Below are 26,750 nucleotides of genomic sequence, written 5' to 3' on the forward strand. Positions count from 1 at the left end.
AAAATAGTCTTTAGGTTTTGGGTGTCAGTTGGCAGTGATCGACGGGCTGAGGGCTTCGTCTCTCTGAAAGAAAAACACTTGGATTAGTCACCTTAACCATTAACCTCTTAACTCCCGCCTGAACCGAGAGGATCTTTTTCCTCACGTCATCACTTTTTTTTTTCATCATTTTTTGGGGGGTATTCTACTCACTTTTGTAACTTTTGGTCATTTTTTTGGTCATTTTTTTGTCAATTTTTTGTCATTTTTTGGTCCATTTTTTATCAAATTTTTGTCATTTTTCATCAATTTTTTTCATTATTTTTTGTCATTTTTTTGTCAAATTTCTGTAATTTTTTTGGTCAATTTTTTATCAAATTTTTGTCATTTTTCATCAATTTTTTTCATTATTTTTTTGTCATTTTTTTGTCAAATTTCTGTAATTTTTTTGGTCAATTTTTTATCACATTTTTGTCATTTTTCATCCATTTTTTATCAAATTTGTGTCATTTTTTGTTACATTTTTGTAATTTTCATCAATATTTTTAATCAAATTTTTGTCATTTTTTGTCACATTTTTGTCATTTTTTCATCATTTTTTTTAAATCAAATGTCATTTTTTGTCACATTTTTTTTATTTTTTGTCCATTTTTTGTCCATTTCTTGTGACATTTTTGTAACATTTTTGCCACTTTTTCATCACTTTTTTGTCAATGTTTTCTCACTTTTTTTGTCACATTTCCATCATTGTTTTTGTCACAGTTTTGTTATTATTTTCACAGCTTTTTTCCTGAAGCTTTTGGACTGGGGTAAAGCCAAACTGGAGAAAATGTGCTCGGTTCAGGTGGGAGTTAAGGGGTTAAGACTTGCCTGGCCTGCCAAACTACAGTACATGCTTTTACATAGATATTTGAAAGACATATAGTCTGGGAGCGAGCACGAGCCTAACGATCTCGGCATCAATGGAAAAACGCTGGATACGTCGCAGTAACAAGCGGCAGGAAGCCTTTCCAAAACCAGACTTTTGTACGAGAAACGCTTCGGTTCTTCTTTTGAACAGAGAGGGGGAGTGTCTGGCAGACCAGGCAACATTAAGACAATGAAACAAAGCAATAAACAAGACAATGTAGAGTTCAGGAAAATGTACTAGTGTCCAGGCAAACAATGTCTCAGAAATCTCAGATCATTTCTCATTGTGGAGAGGAGACATTCCAGTGTCAGTCTTGCTTGTGAACACTCCAGTTCACTGCAAGACAATCATTTTTCATTTTTTATTTTGAAAGGAAATATATAAGTGCTAATTTATCTTTGCTACTGTGTGTCAGGGCTCATTATTGGGGAACAGCTCCACCTGGTGGCCATGTATGGTGCCGTTTGTGACCTCCAGCCTGATAAATGTGCTCAGCATTACGCCTAATTGATTATTCTCTGGGTCTTTAAACCAGAGGCAGGTAGTACACAGTTGAGCTGAGTACAAACTTTTTGAAGAAATTGTACCTTCTAGAGTAGCTTTAGAGTAAAAAATAATTGCTACTTTTTCCACTGTGAGTAAATATTTAAGTGGCAAATGCTTCATTTTGATCTTTGAAATGGATATAGATCATCTCATGCTCCTTGTTCTATAGAATTATTTTGTTTTTCTGTATTTTCTGTCATTCCCCAGGAATTTTCTGTAAATATCACAGATTTCATCTTTGTTTCACACAATTTGTGGCTCAAACAGTTACTCGGTTACTCATAGTACATTCATACAACATTTTCTCCAAATTAGGGATGGGCGATACCACATTTTTTGGAATCGATACGATACTTTTGGGGTCATTTTTGTCGATACCGATACTGGTCATTTCATATGGGTGAATGTATTTCAATCAATATACATTTCTAAAACTGGTTATTTTATATAATTAACTGGTCAATTAAAATTATATTACTTTAACTGGTTAATTAAACAATACTAATGTGAAATTATATACATAAACAACATTTTAAATTAATACTTAAATGACAAACAGAACCTAACCAGAATGATATGCCTGGCTCAGTTCAATCCTTTGCTGTTGTGACTGTTTTGGCTCAGAACAAAGAAATAAATCATCCTTTTGGGTTGACAATTGCTGCCCCGCCTTCTTTTTACATATGCAAATTAGTATCGATACTTTTTGCCCTATATCGATACTTAAAAAGTAGCCGTTTGGTATTGATATATCCATCCCTACTCCAAATACTTTTCAACTTTTTTTTGTTGTCAATATTTGGGCCACTCCTTTTTACTTGTACTTGAGTAAAATGATTTCAGTTCTGCGGCACTTGGACTTCTCCTTTCAGGTTTAACCGTTTCAAGTGAAGCACGAGCAATATGACCACGGTAACGTTGAGCTCAGACAGACCTCCATCTCCTGCCGCACCCAGCTGAGGACCTGCGTGATGCGCGTGTACACCCCTGGCTTGTTGACGTCAGCGCAGCCTATTCCCCAGCTGGTGGCGCCCACGAGCTTCCACCGCGAGGAGTCGTCACAGGCCAGAGGACCGCCACTGTCCCCCTGGGGTCAAAAAGTCAGTGTAACACAAATATGGTAAGAGCAAAACTTCACTTTGTAAACTCTTGGTGTAGTTTTCATGAGTGCAGTTACGAGTCTGTTGTTCCTTCAGTCATGTGTATTTCAGCATGTGCGTCCATGGGAGTGCGTCCTTTCGCAATGGAAATGCGACACGTGTGAAACCGTCCCATGTTGCATACTAGTCTACGGCCAGACAGTGTTGGGGAGAAGCATTAGCCCTCACCTGGCAGGAGTCCACCCCTCCCTCCAGGTACCCGGCGCAGATCATGCCCTGGCTGATGAGTCCCCCGTACACGTCCGGCTGACTGCACTCTTTGCTGGAGATGAGGGGCACCATGGCGCAGCGCAGAATCGAGCTCGAACCCCCTGACAACAACCACAACCCTGTCTTTAGCCAGTACATAAGCCAGAGTATTTACTACTAAACAGAAGCGGGCCAAAACGGTAACACTTTAGAACACCACCCGGTAGCTCCTAGGTGGTTACTGTGGTACATCACTGGTACTTATATAGGTAACTACCAGGTACTTCATAGTGAACTTCAGTAGTAATACTTAAAGTGGTAGTTTCAATGTAATATCAATGTTAAGTCCTACATATGTACTGGTAAGTAATGGGTACTTAGATCAGATACCTAAAGTACATGGATTACTTTTACTGGTAGACACTAATGATATATAGTAAGAACTGGCATGTTTTCTGTATGTTGTTTTATAGTCATACAATCCTAACTAAATCATATGTTATTTCTAGAAATTATCTCTCAATGTATCTAAAAGTATCCCCTTTTACTACCAGGGAATTGCATCCTTGAATTAACACAATAAGTACCATAGATGTACCACATAATTACTAGTTATTGCCACTGTAAGTACCATGGACTTACCGGACAGTATTCTAAAGTGTTACCGAAAAGGTTGTACTTGTCATACAGTACTTTTTACTTCTACTTGGGCACAAATAATTGTTACTTTTTCCACTGTGAGTCAACATTTAAGCGTCAAATGCGTCATTTAGATTTATAATGTAGATGAATTATTTAGTTTTTCTGAATTTTCTGCCAAATTTCCTTGAATTTTCTTTGGAAATGTCATGTTTTCCACATGATTTCATGTTTTGTTTCACACAATTTATGGCGTCAATGAAGATAAATCAGACTTTTTCTCTCAAACATTTACTCACAGTACTTAAGTAACATTTTCTTACTTTTTTACTTTTACTTTTTTCTTGTACTTATTTTGGCTATGTTGTATCATGCAGGTGCTCGTCATAAAATGAGAAAATCATGAAAAAGTTCATGTATTTCTGTAATTGAACTTAAAATGTGAAACTAATATATGATATAGACTCGTTACATACAAAGTGACATATGTCAAGCCTTTGTTTGTTCTAATCTCGATGATTATGGCTCACAGTCCATTTTCAAAATATTCAAATTTTATGAAATTTTTTATTTGGGGTTTTTACAAGATGAGCCATAATAAATTATACTTTGCATGTAATGAGTCTATCATATATTAGTTTCACAGTTTAAGTTGAATAACAGAAGTGAATTGAATTGAGTGAAATTCTAATTATATGACGAGCACCTGAATGTCAGGTTTTATCAACCTGGAAACTTGTTTAAATTAATATTAAATTTATGATTTTGTTTTAAAATCAAATGATATATTTAAAAATATAATCAGTTTGCAGGTATTTTTTGTGATCGTTGTGGACAATGGCTGATTTTTACCAAAATGTTTTTCCAAAACCTCTTAACCACCGCCTGAACCAAGCACATTTTCTCCAGTTTGGCTTTACCCAAATCTAAAAGCTTCTTGAAAAATATGTCAAAATAGTAACAAAAATGAGACAAAAACGAGGAGGAAAATGCAACAAAAGAGCGACAAAAACGAGACAAAAAGCGCTGGTAAAAAAAAAAGTAAAAAATGTGACGACAGCGCAAGGAGAAAGATCCATTTAGATCAGTTCTGTAGGTCTTAGCTTTCAAATGAGCCGTTACACTGGCTTAAAGGCTGTGACCTTATGGATTTGGGTAAAGCCAAACTTGGTTAAAGGAACAGGCACCGTTTTTTCATACTGGGATATGTTCTTACCTGAGCATAGACGAATTGATGCGTACCTGTCTGGTCTTTGTTTGTGCGCTCGGTCATGCAAAACGACCAAAGATGTTGTTAGCATTTGGCCTCTCCCAGTATATTCCTGTCGCTCCACACGAGGGTGAAGTTAGAAGCGACCACGCTCTTCCACGGGCACAAAGACCTGACAGGTACACATCACCTCGTCTAAACTCAGGTAATAACATATCTCACACAGTATGGAAGAAATGTGGCCTGTTCCTTTAAGGCGGGGCTTAAGAGGTTAAAACAATATATATTTTCATCAAAATCAAACTTTTTTTGCATTTTGCATCTGTTTTAACCAAAGAGAGTATGAGGAAAAGAAAAGACTTAAATTAGGCGTTATTTTAAATAGTTGTATGTGAGTCCTGTGCTTGGCGGTGGCGGCCACTTTACATGAATATTGCCTTGTCTCTCTTATTGTTTGGAAGTCTGGAGAAACACGTATGCAACCACATTGAAGCCTTTGATAACATTACCAAAGAAAGAAAAAGAAAAGCCCAAACATTCACAATAATGTATAAGGCACTAGCTGTTAACTCAAACTGCACAAACACTGTAACATGAAAATCTGTCAATCTTTCAATAAAAAGCAAGAAAGCAACAGAAATTAAATCTCCAGATGTGTTTGTTGACTAATCTAGAATCTGCACTTAAGTGGAGTAGTATTTGGGTTGAGAACTTAATACTTTTACTCTACTACATTTGAAATATATAAATGTAACACTCTCCATTCCAATACATGTCTATGAAGGCTACAAAGTAAACAGTCAAAACTGGTTGCACATTTTGTCCTGTGACGCACACTCCTGAGCAGTAGGCGGTGCTGTTGTGCTACTGTCAGCATCACTGAGACCAGGGTTGCCAGGTCGAAGTTTTTAAAGCCATTCCGCGAGTGAAAAAAACTGCCCGAGTTTTTTTTCCTCGCTGTAGAATGTCAAATAGTCTATTTTTATCTTATTTTTGACCAAAATCACTGTTTCGAAGGCAAATCCAAGGCTCTGTAAGCTGCTTTTTCAATAACCGCCGTTTCCAGATATTTTTGGGCGGGTTTGGCTGCACAGACCTGGCAACCCTGACTGAGACATAAAAGAAACTTTGTCCCCATGTTGCAGTACAGGTGGTGAATTTGAGAGCAATCTTAAGGGTTAGCAGCTGTCAGGCTTCCGTACCACTGCAGCGCTCAAGTTTTTGGTGAAGTCAGTACGCCAGATATTCAACCTTTATTCTAAAACTAGCGACTTGATCTGAATTGAGGATATTGTACGACACGCTCTTATGTCGGCGCTATCCCATGGTGGTTTATTAAGGTGGAAGCCGACGACGATTTGGAAGAGTTTGCGCGCTCACCGCGCACAGGCGAACTAGCCAGCTGTCAGCAACTTACGCTAACAGCTGATCCAACAAACAGCTGATAGCGAGCGAAACCGGCGAAAATGCCACCAAAGAGAACACCCTCGGCTGAGGAGTTCGAGGATATTAAAAGGTTACTGGATATTCTTACTGAGGATGTTTCTTCAGTAAAACAACAGCAAAGGGAGATTCTGGCGCTAGTCAAAGAAGTAAAGGCTTTACGTGGTATCATCGAGGAGAAAGACAAGCGTATCACGTCTCTGGAAAGGAGGGTGACTGATTTGGAGCAATATACGAGGATGAACGACGTTATTGTGTCTGGTCTCAACATCAAACCCCGATCTTACGCTCGGGCGGTGGCCTCCGTTAACGGAGGCGTGCCCGAGCAGCAAGAGGAACGCTCTACGGAGCTACAAGTTGCTGCTTTCCTGCAGACGAAGGGGATCGAGCTGGATATCAATAGCATTGAAGCGTGTCACCCGCTGCACAGGAAGAATACCTCCGACAGACCCGCTGTCATAATGAGATTTGTCAACAGAAAGGATAAAACAGCCCTGCTCAAACAAGGATACAAGCTGAAAGGCTCAAATGTCTACTTAAACGAGCACCTCACCAAGCACAATGCGGACATAGCAAAAAAGGCCCGTTACTTGAGGAAACATCAAAAGATTCAGAAGACATGGACAGCAAGCTGTAAAGTATTCATCAAGTTGAACGGGACCCCAGAAGAAGCCAAAGTATTGGTGATCAGTAACTTGGAGGATCTGGAAAAGTATGAATGAAAGGTGGTCACATGAGGTAAACACACAATGACTTCCATGTATACAGACCACTCATCAGTAGCAGAGAACAATAACAGCTTATTCCAGATGATACATGACAATGAGAATCGTGAACTATGTCTTTCACAATATACTGAGCATAATACACTGGATCTAGAACATGACATAGACCCGGACAACAACTTCTTCTCCTCCAGGAACAATATATGTGGTTATTATACGGAAGATCAATACAATAACTGTATTAAGCACGACGGGAATCTCTCCATTATTCACTTTAACAGTAGAAGCCTATGTAAAAACTATGACAATATCAGAGATTACCTGAAGCAACTTTTTCAACCATTTAGCATCATTGCTGTAACTGAAACTTGGCTTAAAGAAGATAGAGACATGAACTATGAATTGGAAGGTTATGAAGCCAATTTCTTTAACAGACAAAGAAGAGGAGGAGGAGGAGTCGCTTTGTATGTCGACAAAAAATTAAATTATAAGATAGTGGAAGAAATGTCAATGTCTGTGGACAATATCTTGGAATGTATCACAATTGAAATAAGTATGAAAAGAATGAAAAATGTAATTATTAGCTGTGTATACAGAGCCCCTGGCTCTAACATTGAAGAGTTTCAAAACTGGCTGGAAAAAACGTTTTCTACAAAAAGCAACAAAAGAGTATTTATTTGTGGAGACATAAATATTGACATATTAAATCCGCACAAGCATAAAGTAACAGAGGAATTCATTAACACCATGTACAGTCTGAATCTTTATCCAAAAATAACTAGGCCCTCAAGAATAACTTCACATTCAGCCACTCTCATTGACAATATATTTACTAATGACATTGATGCTATTTCATCAAGCGGTCTATTAATCAATGATATTAGTGACCATTTACCTATTTTTGTTGTTACTGCTCTGAGTGTAAATGAAAAAGGTTTGGAGAAAAAACAGTACTATAAGCGATTACGATCTGAAGAGGCCATTATTGCTCTTAAAAATGAGTTGCTTTCCCAGGATTGGAATGCCATATATCAATATCAAGATGCAAATTATGCGTATGATGAATTCTTAAAAATATTCAACAAGTTATTTCATAAAAATTGTCCAATTATTCTGCACAATAAAAGGGCTAAATATAGAGCTCACGCATGGATGACAAAGGGTCTACAGAAGGCTTGCAAAAAGAAAAATATGTTATATAGAGAATTCATAAGAAGTAAATCAAAGGAAGCTGAGGTTAAGTATAAAACCTACAAAAACAAACTAACTACTATATTGCGAAATTGTAAGAAAGAATATTTTGGGAAGTTACTAGATGATAATAAAAATAATGTGAAGGAAATGTGGAAAATATTAAATAGCGTTATAAGTAAGAAAACTAAATCAGACACCTATCCAAAGTATTTTATTGATAATAACAAAGAGGAGCACAATATGGCCCAAGTGGTGAACGGTTTTAATCATTTTTTTGCTCATGTTGGCCCAGATCTGGCAGCCAAAATCCCAGTGAATAGCACATGGGAAAATAATCAGTTAATAGACAGAAACCCGCATTCAATGTTCCTCAACCCTGTGGATGAAATGGAAATTATTAATGTAGTTCATAAATGCAAAGGTAAAAAATCTACAGATTATAATGAGGTAGACATGTCTTTAGTGAAGCAAATAATCGAAGAAATTGCAAAACCATTAGCATATATCTTTAATTTATCATTTCAAGCAGGAACTGTCCCAGACCATATGAAAATAGCTAAAGTAATACCCTTATTTAAATCTGGTGATAAGCATCATTTTAATAATTACAGGCCAGTGTCTCTATTATCACAGTTTTCGAAGATATTGGAAAAACTTTACAATACCAGACTGGAAAAATTTATTGAGAAACATAATCTGCTTGATGAGAGTCAATATGGTTTTAGAGGGAATAGGTCCACTGCAATGGCTGTATTGGATTCAATAGAAGAAATAACTAAGCAACTGGATCAAAGCAACATGGTAGCTGGGCTATTCATAGACTTAAGAAAGGCATTTGATACAATAGATCACAGTATTTTATTTAAAAAGATGGAGCTGTATGGGATTAGAGGGGTAGCTTTGAATTGGGTAAAAAGCTACCTAGAAAACCGAAAACAGTTTGTTAAACTAGGAGAACATTGCTCTACATATTTGGATACCACCTGTGGAATCCCCCAGGGTTCAGTACTAGGACCAAAATTATTTATTTTGTATATTAATGATTTGTGCAAAATTTCTCATTTGTTTAAAGCTGTTTTATTTGCAGATGATACCAATTTATTTTGCTCAGGAGATAATTTGCAGCAATTATTAGCTGATCTAAATAGCGAAATTCTTAAGCTAAAGACTTGGTGTGATATCAACAAATTATCACTAAATTTGACAAAAACAAAGATAATGTTATTTGGGAATTATAAAGATGATGTACAGGTACAGTTAAATATACAGGGGGTAAATATAGAACGTGTTAAAGAGATAAAATTCTTAGGCGTTATTATAGACGAAAAAATAAACTGGAAAGCGCATATTCAATATATACATAAAAAAGTAGCAAAAAGTATAGCTGTATTAAGCAAGGCAAAGCAGGTCTTAAATTCAAGGGCTTTACAAACGCTTTACTTTTCTCTTCTCTCGCCTTACTTGACATATTGTGCTGAAATTTGGGGTAATAATTATAAAACTACTTTACAACCAATATTCATCCTTCAAAAAAGAGCAATAAGAACAATTTATAACGCTGGTTACCGAGACCACACCAATCCACTGTTTATCAAAGCCAAGATTCTAAAACTTCAAGACATGATAAGTTTTAAAACTGCTCAATTAATGTACAAAGCTAAAAATAAGCAACTACCTCTAAAAATTCAGCAGTTGATTTCTGAAAGAGAAGGAAAATATAATTTAAGGGGCTTGGATCACTTTAAAATTGCCCATGCCCGGACATCCAGAAAAAGTTTCTGTGTGTCCGTTTGTGGTCCTAAAATATGGAATAAATTACACGAAGACCTCAAACGATGTCCAAATATCAGACAGTTTAAATATCAATACAAAGAATGGATATTCTCTAAGTATGTATCGGAAGAAAATCTCTGACTTTTCATGTTCAGCTGTTGCAAACCTGATGTTGATTGGTAGTATTCACACTGTATATGACAACTTGATTTAGATCACAGTGCTCAAATTACTGTTTTAAGGAAGCCTAAAAAGTAAATAGGAAAAGAGACTGACAGTACTTAAAAGGGGTGGGAATAAATAAGTGTTTACTTCCCCCCACTCCTTTTCGGACAGCCTAATTTAAAATGTGCAAAAGGTAAAACAAAATTGTTTGTACTAAGATGTAAATGTATTGAGTTGCACGTCTGAAACTGAGCTCACAACTGCCACAATCATGGCAGGTTGTATTTTGAGTTCGTATGAGTTTGTGTTTTTATGTTTTGTTTATAGTCCGAATAAAGATTATTCATCATCATCATCATCAAGGGTTCAGAAGGGTTAAGTCAGTCCTTTAATGTGAGTAATACATTTGACAGAGTGACTTTAACGTGTATGTGACTCGTAGCATCTGTGCTGACGTCGACACTGACCTCCATTCTCGGTGGCGCCCCATCCTGAGATCCAGCACATGGTGCCCTCCTCGTACTCCTCTCCATGGTTTGGCAGACAGATGGGCTCCATGGAACCTGCGTAGAGCCAGGTTTGTTGTGTTTATAATTTAGATATAAATATTTTTGCAGATGTCTTTGTTTGTTTTTTCTGATGGGGAAAAAAATACAATCCTGCTTGTTTGTGGAGGGTTCAAAACTTGATAGATCAGGCAAGAAAATTGAAAAAAATCCTTCTGGGGAAAAACAAAACTTCAAATTATGAAGCACGAGACTGGAGAATGTTAGGTTTGTCTGTGCTACTTGGGATTTATAGTAGTATTATGTATTTTGAGAAAATGGCTTTGGAACAAATGCTGATCAAGTTGCATTATATAAACGGCTTATTCAGCATTCAACATCCGGACACTTTTGTGAGTCCCCGCCCCCTCTGGGTGAAAACAAAAGGGAGACTCAAAGTGATAGTCTGTAAGTTTGCAAAGAGAGATGGAGTGAAATTATAAAGTGGGCAATCAAATACCTCCCCTCTTTAACCCGAAAGCCCTTCTCAGTTTGCAAAATGAGGGAAGGAACATAAAAAGATCAAGCTCCTCCCCCTCCCTCCTGATACGTTTGTTAAGTGATGAAGTTAAGTTATTAAGTATTATTATGAGTTACTACTTTTCTGGTAAAGTTTCGTTTGCTTTAAGGGTTGTTGTTTTTTTTTTTTTTTGGCGGTGATGACGGTGAGGAACTCAGACCCGCGGTGTGCGTACCGTGACCGCGGTATGGCGGTAATCCGGTTACCGCCCCAGGCCTAGATGTGAGGCCTGTATGATAATTTCAAACGCTTCAATGATAATAGCAGTTTGATTCATTTTGTAAAATGATCTTTTTTTTAATAAGTTTATGCTTAGTCTTAACTGTGTGAAGAAAGGAGTTTGACAGTGCAATTGGTTTGGGCTGTGTTCAGGGCTGGACTGGCAGAAAAAATCGGCCCGGGACTTTTGGCCCTCTAAAAAAAAAACAACAATCATATTCAATGCAATATTTGAGGTGATGAGCAAAACAAAATGAACTAAAACAGTATAAGCTACGAATCGAGGACAAGAGCTCCATGTTGTTTCTGCTGAATTCAAGCTAACACCTCATAGCACTCAACACTTTAATCTGGTCATTAATAACTTGATGGAACTTTTGTAAAATTACTTAACAATCTTAAAATGTGTGTTCCGTTAATGAAGTTCCTCTCGCGACTGCAAAACAAATAAACTTCCCAAAACCAACCAAATGAAACCACTGTAGATGAAGATGAAATGGTAAAACTCACCACAGAGTCAGAGAGCTGTGGACTGAAAAAGACGGAGTCACCTGAAAACTCCCAGCATGCACTTCTTTGCAAACATTTGTCTTAAATGCAAATAAATAGAGGTCTCAGGTTCTGTGGGTCCTGGAGGGAGTTACAATAAACTGTTTCCTCTTATATTCACAATGTGAGGGGAATGAGTGTTATGTCCCAGAGGCCCATAGCTCATTATACGAGATTATCTGTGAACCATAACTCAAGAAAGCGCCACCAGCAGGGTATAAAAGGTGTCACATCCCTCTAGTGGAGGAATTGTGTAATTGCATCTGAGTAATGATAGAGATTGTGATGGCTCTTCCCGTTAATTGTGGGCCGGTGTAAGGAAATCACGGGCCTTATCTCGATCTGACTGGCTCAATCGGCCCAAAAACTCCCGAATCTCCCGATGGCCAGTCCAGCCCTGGCTGTGTTCATCCCTAAGCAACTTCTGCCGGAAAAAGGAAACTGAAAACGTGTCTGCTAAAGGAAAGTGGGATTCATTTCGATTAATATTTTTACTTGCACCAAACCTCATGTAATGAATTAATCGGAATTAATCGCAAAAGCTCCCAGCCGTAACAACAATATAAAAGGAACAGAATAAAAGCTGAGGTTGTAACGACTTTATATAAACCAATAAGCAAAATAGTCACACGAGCAACTGATGTAATGATCACAGTGAGTTTTAGCTGCTCAGTTTTAAAACGTTCAGCAAATCAAGTGTTTTTCATACGATCTCTGCCCATTCATTTCAGTGGCTGAGAGCTTCTGTCTCACCCAAAGGGGGCGCTAAACCTTCTCAGTGATGTAAACAACCAGAACGAGGCTGGGCGATGCACAGACCGTTAAAGACGAGGGGCGTGCTGAGCTTCATCAGTGCCACGTCGTAGTCCAGTTTGCCTCTGTAACGGGTGTGGTACACGATCCTCTCCACAGCCAGGGCCGCGCTGCCGTAGCCCGGTAAGTATGTGATTCCTGCGTACACGCCCCAGTCCACTGGGTTTGTAAAACTGAAGCACAAAGAAACAACATTAAAGAGCACCAGAGTATAGTTAACAGTCATGAAGACAGAGAAACGTGACTTGCTGTGGAGATATGAAGAAGCAGTCAAGTTGGACTGTCCAGATGTTCAAATAAAGGACTTTTATTTTTGTACACGGAAGTGCCTCGGATGTTTCTCTTTTCTCTGACTGCTTCTACATACAGTATCTCCACAGCAAGTCACTTTTCTCCGTTTTGACTATTGCTCCGGCCCCTTCCTTCGACCATCGATAACATTCTCAAGCCTACTAAGTGGACCTGATGTGCTCACACGTCTATCAATCGTCATAGTTAACAATCATAGATAAGATTTTGCTCAAACTTTTATCTAGGTTTCCCTAGTTTGACTTTTTTGTGACGCTATTAATTCATCCTTGGGAACGGCTTCGTAAACAGACTGTAGCTCAGTTTAATCCGAAAACATGAAGATCTCCATGGATATTAAATCAATCAACACAAAACAAAAGTGTTTTTATGCTGGAAATCCATTCTCTAGGCCTGAAGTGCCACATCTGAGTAAAGTCTTTGAGAAAGATCGCAGTATTAGACGATATCCATAGAGGTTAAGTGCAGACTTGACCAACACGCCCACTTTGAAGGTTGGATTTTCAGTCATAAGTTTATTGTGAGCAGCTAATCGCGGCTCATAGTTTGGTTTCAGATGTGACAGCTCTGAAAGTAGTAAACACAGTTTACGTCTCTAAAGCTCATAAAAAAGTGGATTAGAGCGAATGGTCAACCTGCAACAAACAGCTGTCCTGCTCATACTGGAAACCCCCCCATCCTTCACACAAAGGCTCATGGGGAGGACAAATAAGGTGGATAAAGAGGTAAAATATCCACAACTGTTGATAAAATATCCACAACTGTTGATATGCACAATGGGATTCAAAGAACTAGATTTCATTACTACTAAAATAATAATCCATTAAATATTTGCTGTGGAAAATACTTTGGTATTCAAAGAAGAAAGCGCGCCCGAATTCACTCTATAATTAAATTATCTAAATTACCTCTAACTCTAACGGCCCGATCTTGTGTCTCAAAACGCAGACGATAGCGTGACATTTTGCTCAGTAGGTGCACTTTGTGATCTTGCCACTCCAGACTTAGCGCATTTAAGTGGGTGGAGACTCACACATTTTCCTCCAACCAGATCGTCTCCGGTCCAGGAGAGTGGTTGTGTGGGAGTGGGGGGTGAACATGTGCTTTTGTTTTGCTTCGCGTTCACGCCGAGCGCGGCCGATCCGCGCCACAGCGGACGCTGTAGCTCTTTTTCTCTCGAGACGTGAACATGGTTTAGCTCACGATGGGGTAAATAAAGTTTTTAGTTTGACCTGTGAGAGCCTAAGGCTTAAGACAGAACGCAAGACAGCGCAATGTAAACGAGGAAGTGAATGTCAGCCGTGTTTCCATCAGTGCAGTCGCCTCCTCTTGTGACGCCCCCTCACAGGTGGCGGAGGCGAATGGCACATATAGCGCCGCCACTCGGAAAATAATTCGCCAAGAGCCTGCGCCGCCCCGTGCGCCGCCACAAGATCTGGCCCTTAGAGTTAGAGGTAATTTGAACATTTTGAAATAACAGATCATTTTCCCTTTGTTCAGGAGCATTCTAGAGCAGCTTTTGCATTTTAATCACGTGAGTTTATAGTTTTGATGAATGACACATGTTTGTATATTTCATCTATTAAAATAACCTCATGTATTAGAGCCCTAATGTAGTGCACTTTAAGTATAGCCTAAAACCACTAATAGAACATTACTAAAAGCTCTCTAAACTAAGTATGCCTGTCTAAATAAGTTGGCAATAATAAGCCAGTCTGGTGTGTGTAATGAGGTCATGTCATTACGGTGGTGAAAAGTCTCTGAGCGAGAGCGGAGGGAAACCTGAGGCCAGTCTTTAACAGCTCTTTAAACATGGCGCTGCATTTGTAATGAGTCGACTCCTTTAAATCCACAGGAACATGAGCCTTATACGGGCACGGCCATGACAGGAAATCACAGCCCAGCCCTTACTACAGTAAGTCGTAGGGTTGCTTAAAGCCACTATACCTGATGTTTTATGTTATAGTAATGGATGAAACAAAATTGGTTTTGTGCTTCTTTAGTGTATGGTAAACTCTGATGAGACTTTTGTGGGAAAACACTGTGCATCTAATTAACTATACCTGATTTTTTTTATATTACAAGATGAAGTTATTAAATTAAAATGTTTGCCTTGGTCCAAATTCATTCCAAACTAACCTGAAAGCCCCATAAAATTGATACAAATGCTTTATTATTAGATGCAGAGGAGGACAACGCAAATTTCGTTCCTCTAGTCTAGTAGAAAACAAAATCAGGTATAGTGCCCTTAAAGCTGCCTTTAGCTATGTCTTTTTGAATTGCTCACACTGCTCTGTTCATACATTCAATGAGATACGTAAATCTCATCAGTCATGTGTGCCACACACATTTGTCAGCATAAATAAGATATGTAGCAGAGTAAACATTTTGAGACTCGTATGTATTTGCTGAACTGCAACTTTCATGTAAGTCTGTGTTTTTTGTGTGTGTGTTTTTTTTCTGCATTTACAATGCAATACTTCCATTTAGAACTAGGTTTACAGTGCAGAACCTTTGCCCCCCCGCAACCCTTGAATGCCTCACAGTCTCCTGATGTCTGCTGTAAACATAAGGAGGAAATAGACCTCACGGCTCCCTGTAGATATTGGATATATTAAAGGAACTTGCCATAATTTTTCCATACTGAGATATGTTCGAGTTGAAACGTACCTGTCTGGTCTAAGTACGTTTGCTCAGTCACGCAAAACGACCAAAGATGTTGTGAGCATTTGGTCTCCCCCAATGTATTCTTATAGCTCCAAACGGGGGTGAAGTTGGAAGCTACCACGCTCTTCCACGGGCACACACACAGACCAGAGAGGTAGGAACACATCTCACATCAGTATGGAAAAACGTTCCTTTAAACAAACTGACATTTGATGAGGATTTCAGCTGGTCAGCTAACTGCCATGGTTCATACATCACTGTCCCTGCATGTGTTTGTGTTTACATGGGGCAGAGGAGGGGCAGGTGGGACATGGGGCAGAGGAGGGGCAGGTGAGGGTGATAGGTGTGGTCGGGGGTGCGCTGTGAGGTGGAGTAGGCGCGGAGCTCTCAGTATGGAAAAACGGTGGCCTGTTCCTTTAAGCAAATGCACTGAAGTATTTGGTTGTTGTTTGGTTGGTTAAAAAAATGTACTTAAGAAGTTAAGGCTTTTAACCCTCATACACCCCTTCTAAAAAACGTACATTGTGTGCCCTTCTACACATCTGCTCATAAACTTTAGATAGCTTTAACATAAGAAAGGATTGATATTCTATTCTTTCTGAATACTTCCAAAGATCCACACTGATTCATAAACCTACAGAAAAGTGCAGGATTCTGTCACTAGAGTAATGGAGTCCTTTATGTTGTTTTCTACTCCGTACTTAAGTTAATGAATGTCTGTTTGTGTTAAAGCGAGTGCTAATGTACACTTTGCGGCACTGACCCGTAGACACAGTGAGCGGCGGTGAGCACCCACTCGGAGGTGATGATGGAGCCTCCACACATGTGCTCCCCCCTGATCTGGAGGCTGACCTGCCACGGGAACTGACCCGGCCTGGACATGTTCCCTCCGACGATCCGGGAGCTGTACTGGGGCCGCCGGCCGCAGTCTGGCAACACACACACGGGGGAGTCACACCGAGCACTGCACTGCACACTCACTGATTGAACACACCGTATTTTTCACAATCTTTGGCAGTTTTCTAGCAGACTATAGACATCAGGATTGTGATGTCATGTCAGATAAGATAAGATAATCCTTTATTAATCTCACAATGGAGAAATTCACTTGGGATTTGCAGCAATAATAAACCAATAGAGATTTAAATTTGAGTTATTGTTCACATTAAAACAGTTAGACACCACACTGTGTCTATAGAGTTCGGGAAATTCTACAGTTACCATGGAGATCCGCCATCTTTGCGGCTGTTAGCATACATTTTCATTGACTAACATTAGCTAATATCGGTATAAAACGTGGAGAGAATAGCCATGGAACAGCTCCGTTAGCTGCTGAGTTACAGCTGGTAAATACATCTAACGCACTGTGGTGTCCAAGTGCTTTAATGTGAACAATAACTCCAGTATTTTAACTTTTAAATTCTCCATTAGTTTACAATTGCTGCTATCCCATAATGCTTAGCGATATGACACGACATTCCCGAACTCTATAGACAATGTTTGCTAGCACCCACAAACATGGCGGATCTTCATGGTAAGAGGGAATTTTCCCGAACCATATACATTTTTTTTTAATCACATACAATCAAAGTCAAAGTCAGAATCCGATCCATGGATGTTTTTCTTTAGATCAGATTGTCCGGTAGAAGTGAAAAATCAGCACCTTAAGATGGCATTAGTGTGTAGCATCAAGCTAGCTGTAGCCGTATGATTGGGACGTTATTTATGCAGGCTATTTATGGGCTGTTGAACCAGTTTGGAAGAATAGTTCTCTTCATCTTTGTTTTCCTCTTTCTCATCCTCCGCCAGCTTCGAACATGGCCATTCATGGGCGATTCCAGGGATGCCGTTTGTAGCTATAGGCACGCAAAACCCACCGCAAACAACACACTTCAGCAGCTTGTAGGCTTTTCATATTTAAAGCCAGTGTCTAACCAATGCCCAGTGAGCTTTGGTAACTTTTAATGTGCTGTGTGGAATAATTTAGCTTATTCCCTGCCAAACTCAGCATATTGTTTTTTATACATTACTTTTCTTCTATAATGCGGCCATGCTGCACAGCAAACTCTCACACACATGCACTTGAAGGCGCACACGCCTCTCACCTAAACATTTGAGCGTGGCCACTTTTCCCGAAGAGCACAGACTTTTGCTGTGGCAACATGGACACAAATCAGTTTTTTACCAACCGTTCGAGCGATGATTCTCATTCAAATTATTATTACCCAAAGATGCTTAATAAAACTCTCGGACATGGCGCTCGTTGACGTGGCAAACGTAGTGGCCATCTTGTGACTGGCCGGCGAGGTGAACCCCTTTCATTGATTCATTGGCAGAATGTGACATACACTCATTGTTTGTGATTGGTTTATTAGTCGAGGTGTCTCATTCAGGATCAGGCCATTTCTTTGAGATGTCTTTTTTAGTCGTGCTGTTTAGCCGCAATAGCATTGTTTTCTCCATTCAATCCCAGGGTTCACTGGTTAGCAGTCACTGTATCCCTGTCCCACGTTCAATAAATATTGTTCATGTCATGTTTCAAAGGACAGAAGTACTGGTTTAAAGTAGGAAACAAATGTTATATTTGATATAAATAGAAGTGAATGATTTGAAGTGTCTGACAGAGGAAAATCCGTGAACAAATGGAGCTAAAGTCTCTGTATCCTATAACACTGAAATAATATTTGATAAACTGACTGAAGGTTAGTCTCAATTATCAAAGAGCTATGAAATAACTATAAACAGATCAAAATAGTATCAGGGAAATAAGTGGTGTTTCCATTTGATTTGACATTGCACTGGGTTAGAAAGGCCAGTCACAAGATGGCTGCCAGAATTGACATTCATTCCAACGTATTACTATGGCCATGTCCTCGAGTTTTATCTAAGATCTTTGTGCATCCCCCGATGAACCCCCAGGCTGACATCCACTTACCCAATAATAGTCATGTTGTGCAGCTTGACAACGCCCCCCTCTGGTGGGTTCAGGGACACCAGGACATACTGCAGCTCCTGCTCTATGTAGTTCACCGGTGAAAAGGAAGACTCCACGTAACTAAAGGAAAAGAATTTAGTTAAAAAAATTTGCCACCCACTGCACTCCAGTCGTGTCATTTTCAGGTCACATGGGTGACGCGTCTCACCTGTTGTACCCCAGCTGTCTGCAGGCCGTCTCGCCCAGCCAGGTGGTCCAGTCGTCCGAGCACACGGTCATCCACAGCCCGCTTCTCTGCACCTGCACCACGGAGCTGCGCCCACTCAGACGCACTGACCGGGGGGGGGACACAGAGGTAATCAGACCAGTGTGGTATAGAGGTTAGGAAAATTAGATCTTTGCTTTCAAATGAGGCATTACAGTAAGCTTTAACCCTGCTAAGAAACACTACCCTAATCTCATGTTAGTGGCTTTTTGTGCCACTTTTTGACGGCTGTAAAAATATTGTAGATGAAAATGTTTTCAAACTTTTTTCACATAATTATGTTAATCCACTACCAAAGTTTGAAAAAAAATCAAAATATTTGACTATTTTAGTATAGCCAATTTAAAAATAAAATAAAAATACAAAAGATGGACACACTAAATGGCTCATTGATTGTTTTGATGGGGCACGCCTATTTTTGGTTTAGTCCGTTTGACTGCATTAAACGTCTGTTTTACATGATATTGTAAACAGACACTGATGTTTTGACTATGGTCATCTATCGGCCATTCATGTTGTACAACATAGGGCTGCTTGATTATTGAAAAAATAATAATCACGATTATTTTAGTCATATTCAAACGATAATTTGTTGCCTTTAAAAAAAGTCTTTATTTTATTTATATATATTTATTATATAAAAACGATGCTGAGTATTTTCTGTTTTCTGAACAGTCACAAAAGTACAAATGATTAAAAGTTTGCCTCGATTAAGGAGAGGTCTCCGTTTCACACCTGCCCCCTGCTGGCCAGCCCTCACACCTGCACAAGTAAACTGAGCCTCGCGGCCTGATGACATCATCACACAGCGCTGTTTGTTTTTATGTCAGACAAGAGCATGAGCCATGGCACGTGAAATGCGAAGGGAAAATAATCCCAGCGCCATGAAAATAGCGCAAGTCTGCTTTGCAATGAAATTATTTTTTTAAAATTTATTTTAATTTTGTAATCGTTTAGTGTAATAATCGAAATTTTAATTGAATTTTGCTTCATTGCACAGCCCTAGTACAACAATTATTGATTATTACGAAAGGATCATTTAACTGCTCGCTACGATGAAATGTCCATTACCTTGTTATTTAGGAATGTTTTGACTGTGGTGACTAATTTTCTTCTTTTTTTTTTTGACCTCCTTCAGGTCGGTTCTGTATTGCTACTACTACTGCTACCACCGTCCACTGTCACCACCCACCACAAGACTATTACTACCACGACTCCGACTACAGATGGCGAGCTATACTACTGAAACGTGGTAGGAAATCGAACTCTTTCCCTGTTGGATTGTTTGTGGACATTTCAGATACAGAGACATTCATGAACTGAACACACCAGCTCATAACCAAATGAGCTGAACAGTACATTACTTTATTTTTTTCCTTCTTTGTCGTCCTGTATGTTGTGTTTTGTTTGACTATATATTTTTATAATTATTATTGCATATCATCCTATACAAAATATCTAAAGGCCTTCAATACAATACTACAGATCTGAAGATTTAGTCTTTGTATTGTGGTTATTCACACACCTAAGACTCCGAGGTGAACTTAATCGATGTGTAACCTGACTTATATTCTTTAGCCCATAGAGAGTGTCAGATATGGAAAAAGTTATGGCCAAATTATGAGCAAAAAGTGGCACGAAATGCCCCAACAGGACACAAGGGTTAAGATTTGAGTAAAGCCTAACTGGAGAAAATACACTCGGTTAAGGCGGGGGTTTACAAGTAAAAAAAATGTGGCGTTTTTTTGGGTTTGAACAATGACACGAGTGTAATCAGGAAGTACAGAACGAGGCGCTGACACTGTAGAAGAAGAAATAGCTAAATTTAACAGCTTTATCCGAGGATTATCTCAAAACTACATGAATGTTGTGAAATACTACTTCAACCCTGTCTTTGACGAGGGAACAAAGTTAAAACATAGTTTAAAACTCATCAAGTCGATTTTGCAGGATATGCAGTGTCCACTTTAAAACTCTTTCACTGTAAAATCAGGTATATTTAAAGACAGGGTTGTAAAGGGACCACCAGAAGAAGCCCCACAGTTTGAGAAACACTTGTTTACGCTATAGTGTGGTTGAACAGTTAAGAGATGGTCCCAAATATTTGGATAACTTTTTCCATCCTTCTTTGAAAAGCTGTGTTGTGTGTGTGATACGTGAAGAACTGACCACAGCTGAGCTCGTCCTCTCCGTTCTCACACTGCTCCTTGCCGTCGCACTGTAGCGTGGCGTGGATGCACTTGTTGGACGTGCCGCACCGGAACTTGCCCGCGCAGCTCAGCCCCACTGCGGGGACACACATTGAACATCTGTACAGGAGCCCAGTCTGGAGAAAATATCACTTAGAGAGAGAGAAACAGAGAAAGATTGTGACGCTGCCCTAAAACCCCGCAGAAAGTCAGCCATATTGGGCAAGAATCTCAGACCTTCCAAATGGTACCCCTCACACTTTTCACACGCGCTCCTTTGTCTTTCTGTCCAAAAGGCCCCAAATGTGGAGGCTGTGACCCCACTAACACAATCGCACTGACACCACACCAGTGTTAACGGCGTTAGTAATGAGTAAGTAAATTTCATGACTATTTACTTCCTGTTTCTGTCTAAGTAACGGAGAAAATGGTGGCCATACCACCTTTGCTCTACCCAATCCCACCAGACCTTGGAAGCTAAGCAGGGAAGGGCCTGGCAGGACTTGGATGGGAGACCGTTTGGGAAACACCAGGAAGCCTAGCGAATGTAGTGTGTGAGTGAGTTAGTGGTGGTGGTCGGAGGGGCCGATGACGCAGACTGGTTGCCTCGCTTCCGTCAGTCTACCCCAGGGCAGCTGTGGCTACAATAGTAGCTTACCACCACCGAGTATGGAGTGAATGAATAGTGCAATGTAAAGCGTCTTTGAGTGTCCAGAAAAGCGCTATATAAAACCAATGCATTATTATTATTATTATTAAAATTATTTTATTAGGCTCGCAGAAAAACTGCATCCCTCAGATCCTGCTCTCGTCTGTTTTTCCAAGGAGTGGGAAGTGAGAAATTTGTCCTCTGCATGAAACTGAAACATAGCCTCACGTGTTTATTATTGACTCTGGGAACCACCAGGAGAACATCTAACCTCCCTGAAGTTCTCAGGGCCCGAGATGGTTCATACGGCTGTAACGTGTCAGAGATGGACTTCGGGGCTAAACCATGAAAAGACTTGTACACGAGCAGAGCTGTTTTAAAGTCTATTCTCTGAGTGACAGGAAGCCAGTGCAGAGACCGGAGCACTGGACTAATATGGTCGTGTTTCCTGGTTCTTGTCAGGACTCGAGCAGCAGCGTTCTGGATGTTCTGCAGCTCTAACAGTGAGCAGCCGTTACAGTATCTAACCTGCTGGAGACAAATGCCTGGATAAGTCTCTCAAAGTCTGGTTTTGACACTATTCCTCTGATCTTAGCCATGTTTTTCAGATGTTATAGCTTTGATGTTTAGTAAATGCGTGGTCTGGATCAGTTGTTTTACTGCAGTTCATTCTTGTTGCTGTTGCCTTCTGAGTTTGCTGCTGGTGTCGGTGGCTGAGCTCCGGGTCATAGACTGAAAGTAAAGGCTGGTTCTGAAGCTTTAGTGATTTTGTGGCTAAAACAGGCCTATGTTTAATCCAACATTCTGAATGAGCACTTTTTCTTGCAGATGTGTTTTTAACTCAGTAATTACTTTGTCCAGTAACAAGTTTCTTTTATCATACTGTAAATTACCAACGCAGTTAATTTCTTAACCCCTTAACTCCCACCTGAACCGAGCACATTTTCTCCAGTTTGGCTTTACCCCAGTCCAAAAGCTTCTGGAAAAAAGCTGTGAAAATAGCAACAAAACTGAGACGAAAACAATGATGGAAATGTGTCAAAAAAGTGAGAAAGCATTGACAAAAAAGTGAGGAAAAATTGATGAAAAAGTGGCAAAAATGTCTCAAAAATGTCACAAGAAATTGACAAAAAATTGACGAAAAACTGACAAAAATGTGATAAGAATTTGACAAAAAAAAATACAAAAATGTGACAAAAACTTGATGAAAAATTGATGAAAAAATGAAAAAAAAAAATTACAATTTTTTTTTACAAAAATGTGATAAAAATTTGACAAAGTAACAAAAAATTTACAAAAAATGACAAAAAATGACCCAAAAAAATGACTAAATAGTTACAAAATGAGTTGAATACCCAAGAAAAAAATGATTGATAAAAATCTGATGACTTGAGGAAAAAGATCCTCTCGGTTCAGGCGGGAGTTAAGAGGTTAAAGTAATCGTCCCAACACTGCTGTACCACACACAAGGAACGCCACCACAGATTATCGCTTGCGAGCCACGCCTTGCAAAACTCTTTCCACAGTCTGATGTCAGCTTCTATGGTTCTATGGTTACGTCAACTGTATACTCTGGTCCTAACCCGCCGCTTGAGAGTCACTACACTAATCCATTTGCCACAGAGAGTTAAAAAGCTCAGGACTGACCTCCAAGGCCAATGCCCAGCGACAGCGTAATGACCACCACCACGGTCACCGCGATGACCAGCTCTATGCGATGGTCCAGGACATGCTCCCAGGCCGTCTTCCTCAAGTCGTCCTCTGCAGAGACACATGACTTTAGAACGCATTGAAGAAAGGACCGTCTCTCACTCAGAGGTTTAATGCATCTCTCGAACATAATACAATACAGTCATCTAGAGTGCCTCAGAATTGATATTTTATGTGACGTAATGTGAAATAATGTGTCTGTAAGAAAAATATATTAACAATGAAATACAGGCACTATAGCGCTGGGGAAGACTTTGCATGGGGCTCCTCACTTTTTAATGAACCTGTGAATAATTGTCTAAGTCCACTGTCAATGCATATGATGTTTCCATTTCAGTTACCGTTGAGAAAAGGCTGCACTTTGGTGATGGGCATGCTGGGGCTGGGGGCACTGGGCGGGCTCTCCTCAAGCTTGTCCTTCTCTGGCGGGTCCTTGTGGGGCTCGTTGGCGGCGGGCTCGTTGGCGAAGCTGCCCAGAGGACTGACGATGAGCGTGTTGGGCGTCTCTACGGTGGGCAGTTCCTCCTCCGTGACGGACACCACCTCTATCTGCTGCTCCGTCAGCTCCTGAGCATGACAAAGCAGCATAGAGACAGACTAAACTCTTCTGTCATAATTTAGGTTAAAGTCTGGTCTACAGAAGTGTGACATATGCACTTACGTTCTCTGTCAATGACTATACAGCCTATTATAGTGCGGGCCTGTGTACTGAATGAGGGTTATGGATTAGGGTTGTAGACTGGTTCCTTACTGTAAAGTGCTTTAGACCTGATAAAGGTAGAAAAGTGCTATTTTCTAAGTCAATTTACCATTTTAGGGTCGACATTCAGACACAGCCATTTTGGTTTATCATAAGCTCAGTGCTAATGTGTAGCCGGGGCACAGTCAGCACTGAAATGTGTCGCAGTTTGCACATACTGTATAGAGTGATACAAATTCATGCATTTTTCTCTATATGAGGTCAACTGCATTGTCAAAAAACACCTTTACAGTTTGCCAGGTGCAATACCGAGAGGGCGCGTTAGCACCCCTACTAAAAGAATAACTGTGTGCAATCGCCATAGTATTGCATCTCCCTTAAAGGGACTATACAGAGTTTGAAAATGTTAAAATTATCTATTTTCCGATATCACATTTTTTGGAATCGATATGATACCGATATTTTGGGGTCATTTTTGTTGATACCAATCTGACACTGGTCATTTTATATGGGTGATTTCAATCCCAGTCCAGTCACAACCAGTGTTTTGTGGATCTGGCGAAAGCGTTCGACCGTGTCCCTCTGTGGGGGTGCTCCGGGAGTATGGGGTCCGGGGCCCTCTGCCGTCCCTGTATGACCGCAGCAGGAGCTTGTTTCGCATTGCCGGCAGTAAGTCAGACCTGTTCCCGGTGCGTGTTGGTTTCCCCCAGGGCTGCCCTTTGTCACCGGTTCTGTTCATTACCTTTATGGACAGAATTTCTAGGCGCAGCCAGGGGCCGGAGGGTGTCCGGTTTGGGAACCTCAGGATCTCATCTCTGCTGTTTGCGGATGATGTGTTTCTGTTGGCTTCATCAAATCAGGACTGAAAAAGTAGCCATTTGGTAATGATATATCGATGCTGTGATATCGATCCGCCCATCCCCATTTCCTCCCCCTACATGTTCCAGCCATGTCCTAATGTGTAGAATGAGCCCAGACCTGTTCACCACAACTGCTTCTAAAATCCTGCACTGTCACTTAAAAAGTTGTTACTTCGGGTCTGAAGTGCCATCATGCACGAGCTTAGAAGCTGCAGTTACTGAGGTGGCAGTAGTGAGTATAAAATTACCAACTTACATCTAGTCCCTTTAAGAAAGCCAAAACATAAGGACAGTAGCAATAATACCGTAATCTGAGATTGGGGGAGACAAAGGCTGCGATTGCGCCCCCTTGCTTTGGAAAGGGCGGTCGGCAAGGGCTGATAATCGCCTATATTTCTCTGCCCAGAAGGGGCGGGGACACAGTTCCCGATTGTTGCTCCCATCTACAGCAGATCCTGTTTGTGATTGGTGAAGCATTAAGCAAGGGTTTCCTGGAGGCACATATTGTTACATCACAGTGTAATACTACACTGGAGCGAGCGTCGAGTGGCCCAGTTCAGAGACAAGGGCCAGCAGAGTAACAAATACACCAGTTATGTCAACAAATGCCATTCTTTCACCAGTTCTCGGATATGATATTGACTTTTAAAATGAAGGTTTATTCAGCTTGTGTAGGGTCTACATGGCTGATCTTGGTGTCTAAATGAAGCTGAGGCCTTGTAGTTGTTGTCAGTTGTGCAGACATGCACGTTTAAGCCCCTGGGCATGTGCAAACAAGAGCATTTCAATCCCAGTTGACATAAAAACACAACCAAAATCCCAGTCGTTTTATGTTAAAATGATGCATGGCACTGAGTGCCATCCACTGACATCAGCAATGCCACAAATATTTAAGGGCAAGAGTTAGTGTCGATGTAATAGGACAGACCAGCCTTAAAATAACTTGAAAATGGAAATATCCACAGACTAAAGCATGACACTTGAAAGATATAGTTATGAATCTAAATGTACACAAGAAAATGAATGAAATATAACAGGGTACTACAACGCTCTCATACATTACAATACTTAAAAGTCTGTTTTCTCAAATTGAGTGTGTTTAGTGTTTTATTCTTCTCTCCAAATTAGTAGCACCTCATGAACCAAATATTGTACCTGTCTGGTACTGAATATTTTTGACAGTTTTGTCACAGGAAATATCTCATTCTGAGCCTAAATAATTTAGCTTTGAACCCCAAAAAGCAAGGCAAGATTTGAATTTTGACAGATTTTAACTTAAAAAACAAAAGATCAAAAATCCCTTCAGGACAAATCTTTATCACTAACAAGTCAACAAAATACAACTACACATTTAAACCTGGCCCATATTTTTCTCATATTATTGTCTGTAATCTGGGGATTACAAATTAACAGTTTCAAATTAACAATAAAGGAAAACGGTTCACAAATAAATCACCAAAGGAAATCAGCCCTAATTTCGTAATACATTTGATACTTTTACATATGTCTGCGATATGCAGGAGCAGTTTCCAGTCAGTATCTCCTAGCCTCACTTTCTGTTCCCCTCTACAGCGTCTCAAACCCTATCCCGGGCCCGTACTTACCGCCGCCTGTTGAGAGTCCACGTTCGCAGCCGCATCTGAAAACAACAAACGCATGAAATGAGCCAAGTCGTGCAACCCCCCGGGCATCCTGCGCGTTTCGTTTCTTTTTTTTAGGAAGTCCCAAAACGTACTGATGTCGGTGAGGCTCTCTGTCATCTTGTTGCCATCGTCCAGGACTCGATGTGGGCCGTCCAAAACCATATCACCCCCTCCCCCCCTCCTCCTGTCTGGCTGCTGACCTTTTTTTTTTTTTTTTTACCACACTTGTTCGCTATTGTCCCGG

General features: G+C 40.1%; 1 protein-coding gene across 1 annotated transcript; it reads right to left on the reverse strand.

Annotated features, from left to right (window-relative positions):
• Positions 1-26,710, reverse strand: tmprss3a (transmembrane serine protease 3a). Its single transcript, XM_079563761.1, has 14 exons — positions 26,599-26,710; positions 26,468-26,502; positions 23,645-23,870; positions 23,241-23,354; positions 20,925-21,041; positions 18,699-18,822; positions 18,491-18,610; positions 17,661-17,707; positions 16,319-16,484; positions 12,586-12,752; positions 10,401-10,496; positions 2,764-2,906; positions 2,370-2,522; positions 1-63 (listed from the first exon to the last, which is right to left on the reverse strand). The coding sequence occupies exons 1-14, from the start codon at positions 26,666-26,668 to the stop codon at positions 25-27; spliced, it is 1,617 nt and encodes a 538-aa protein (XP_079419887.1). The 5' UTR covers positions 26,669-26,710; the 3' UTR covers positions 1-24.
• Positions 26,711-26,750: the final 40 nt, after the last annotated feature.

This window comes from Gobius niger (genome assembly GCF_951799975.1).
Source record: "Gobius niger genome assembly, chromosome: 9".
NCBI lineage: Eukaryota > Metazoa > Chordata > Actinopteri > Gobiiformes > Gobiidae > Gobius > Gobius niger.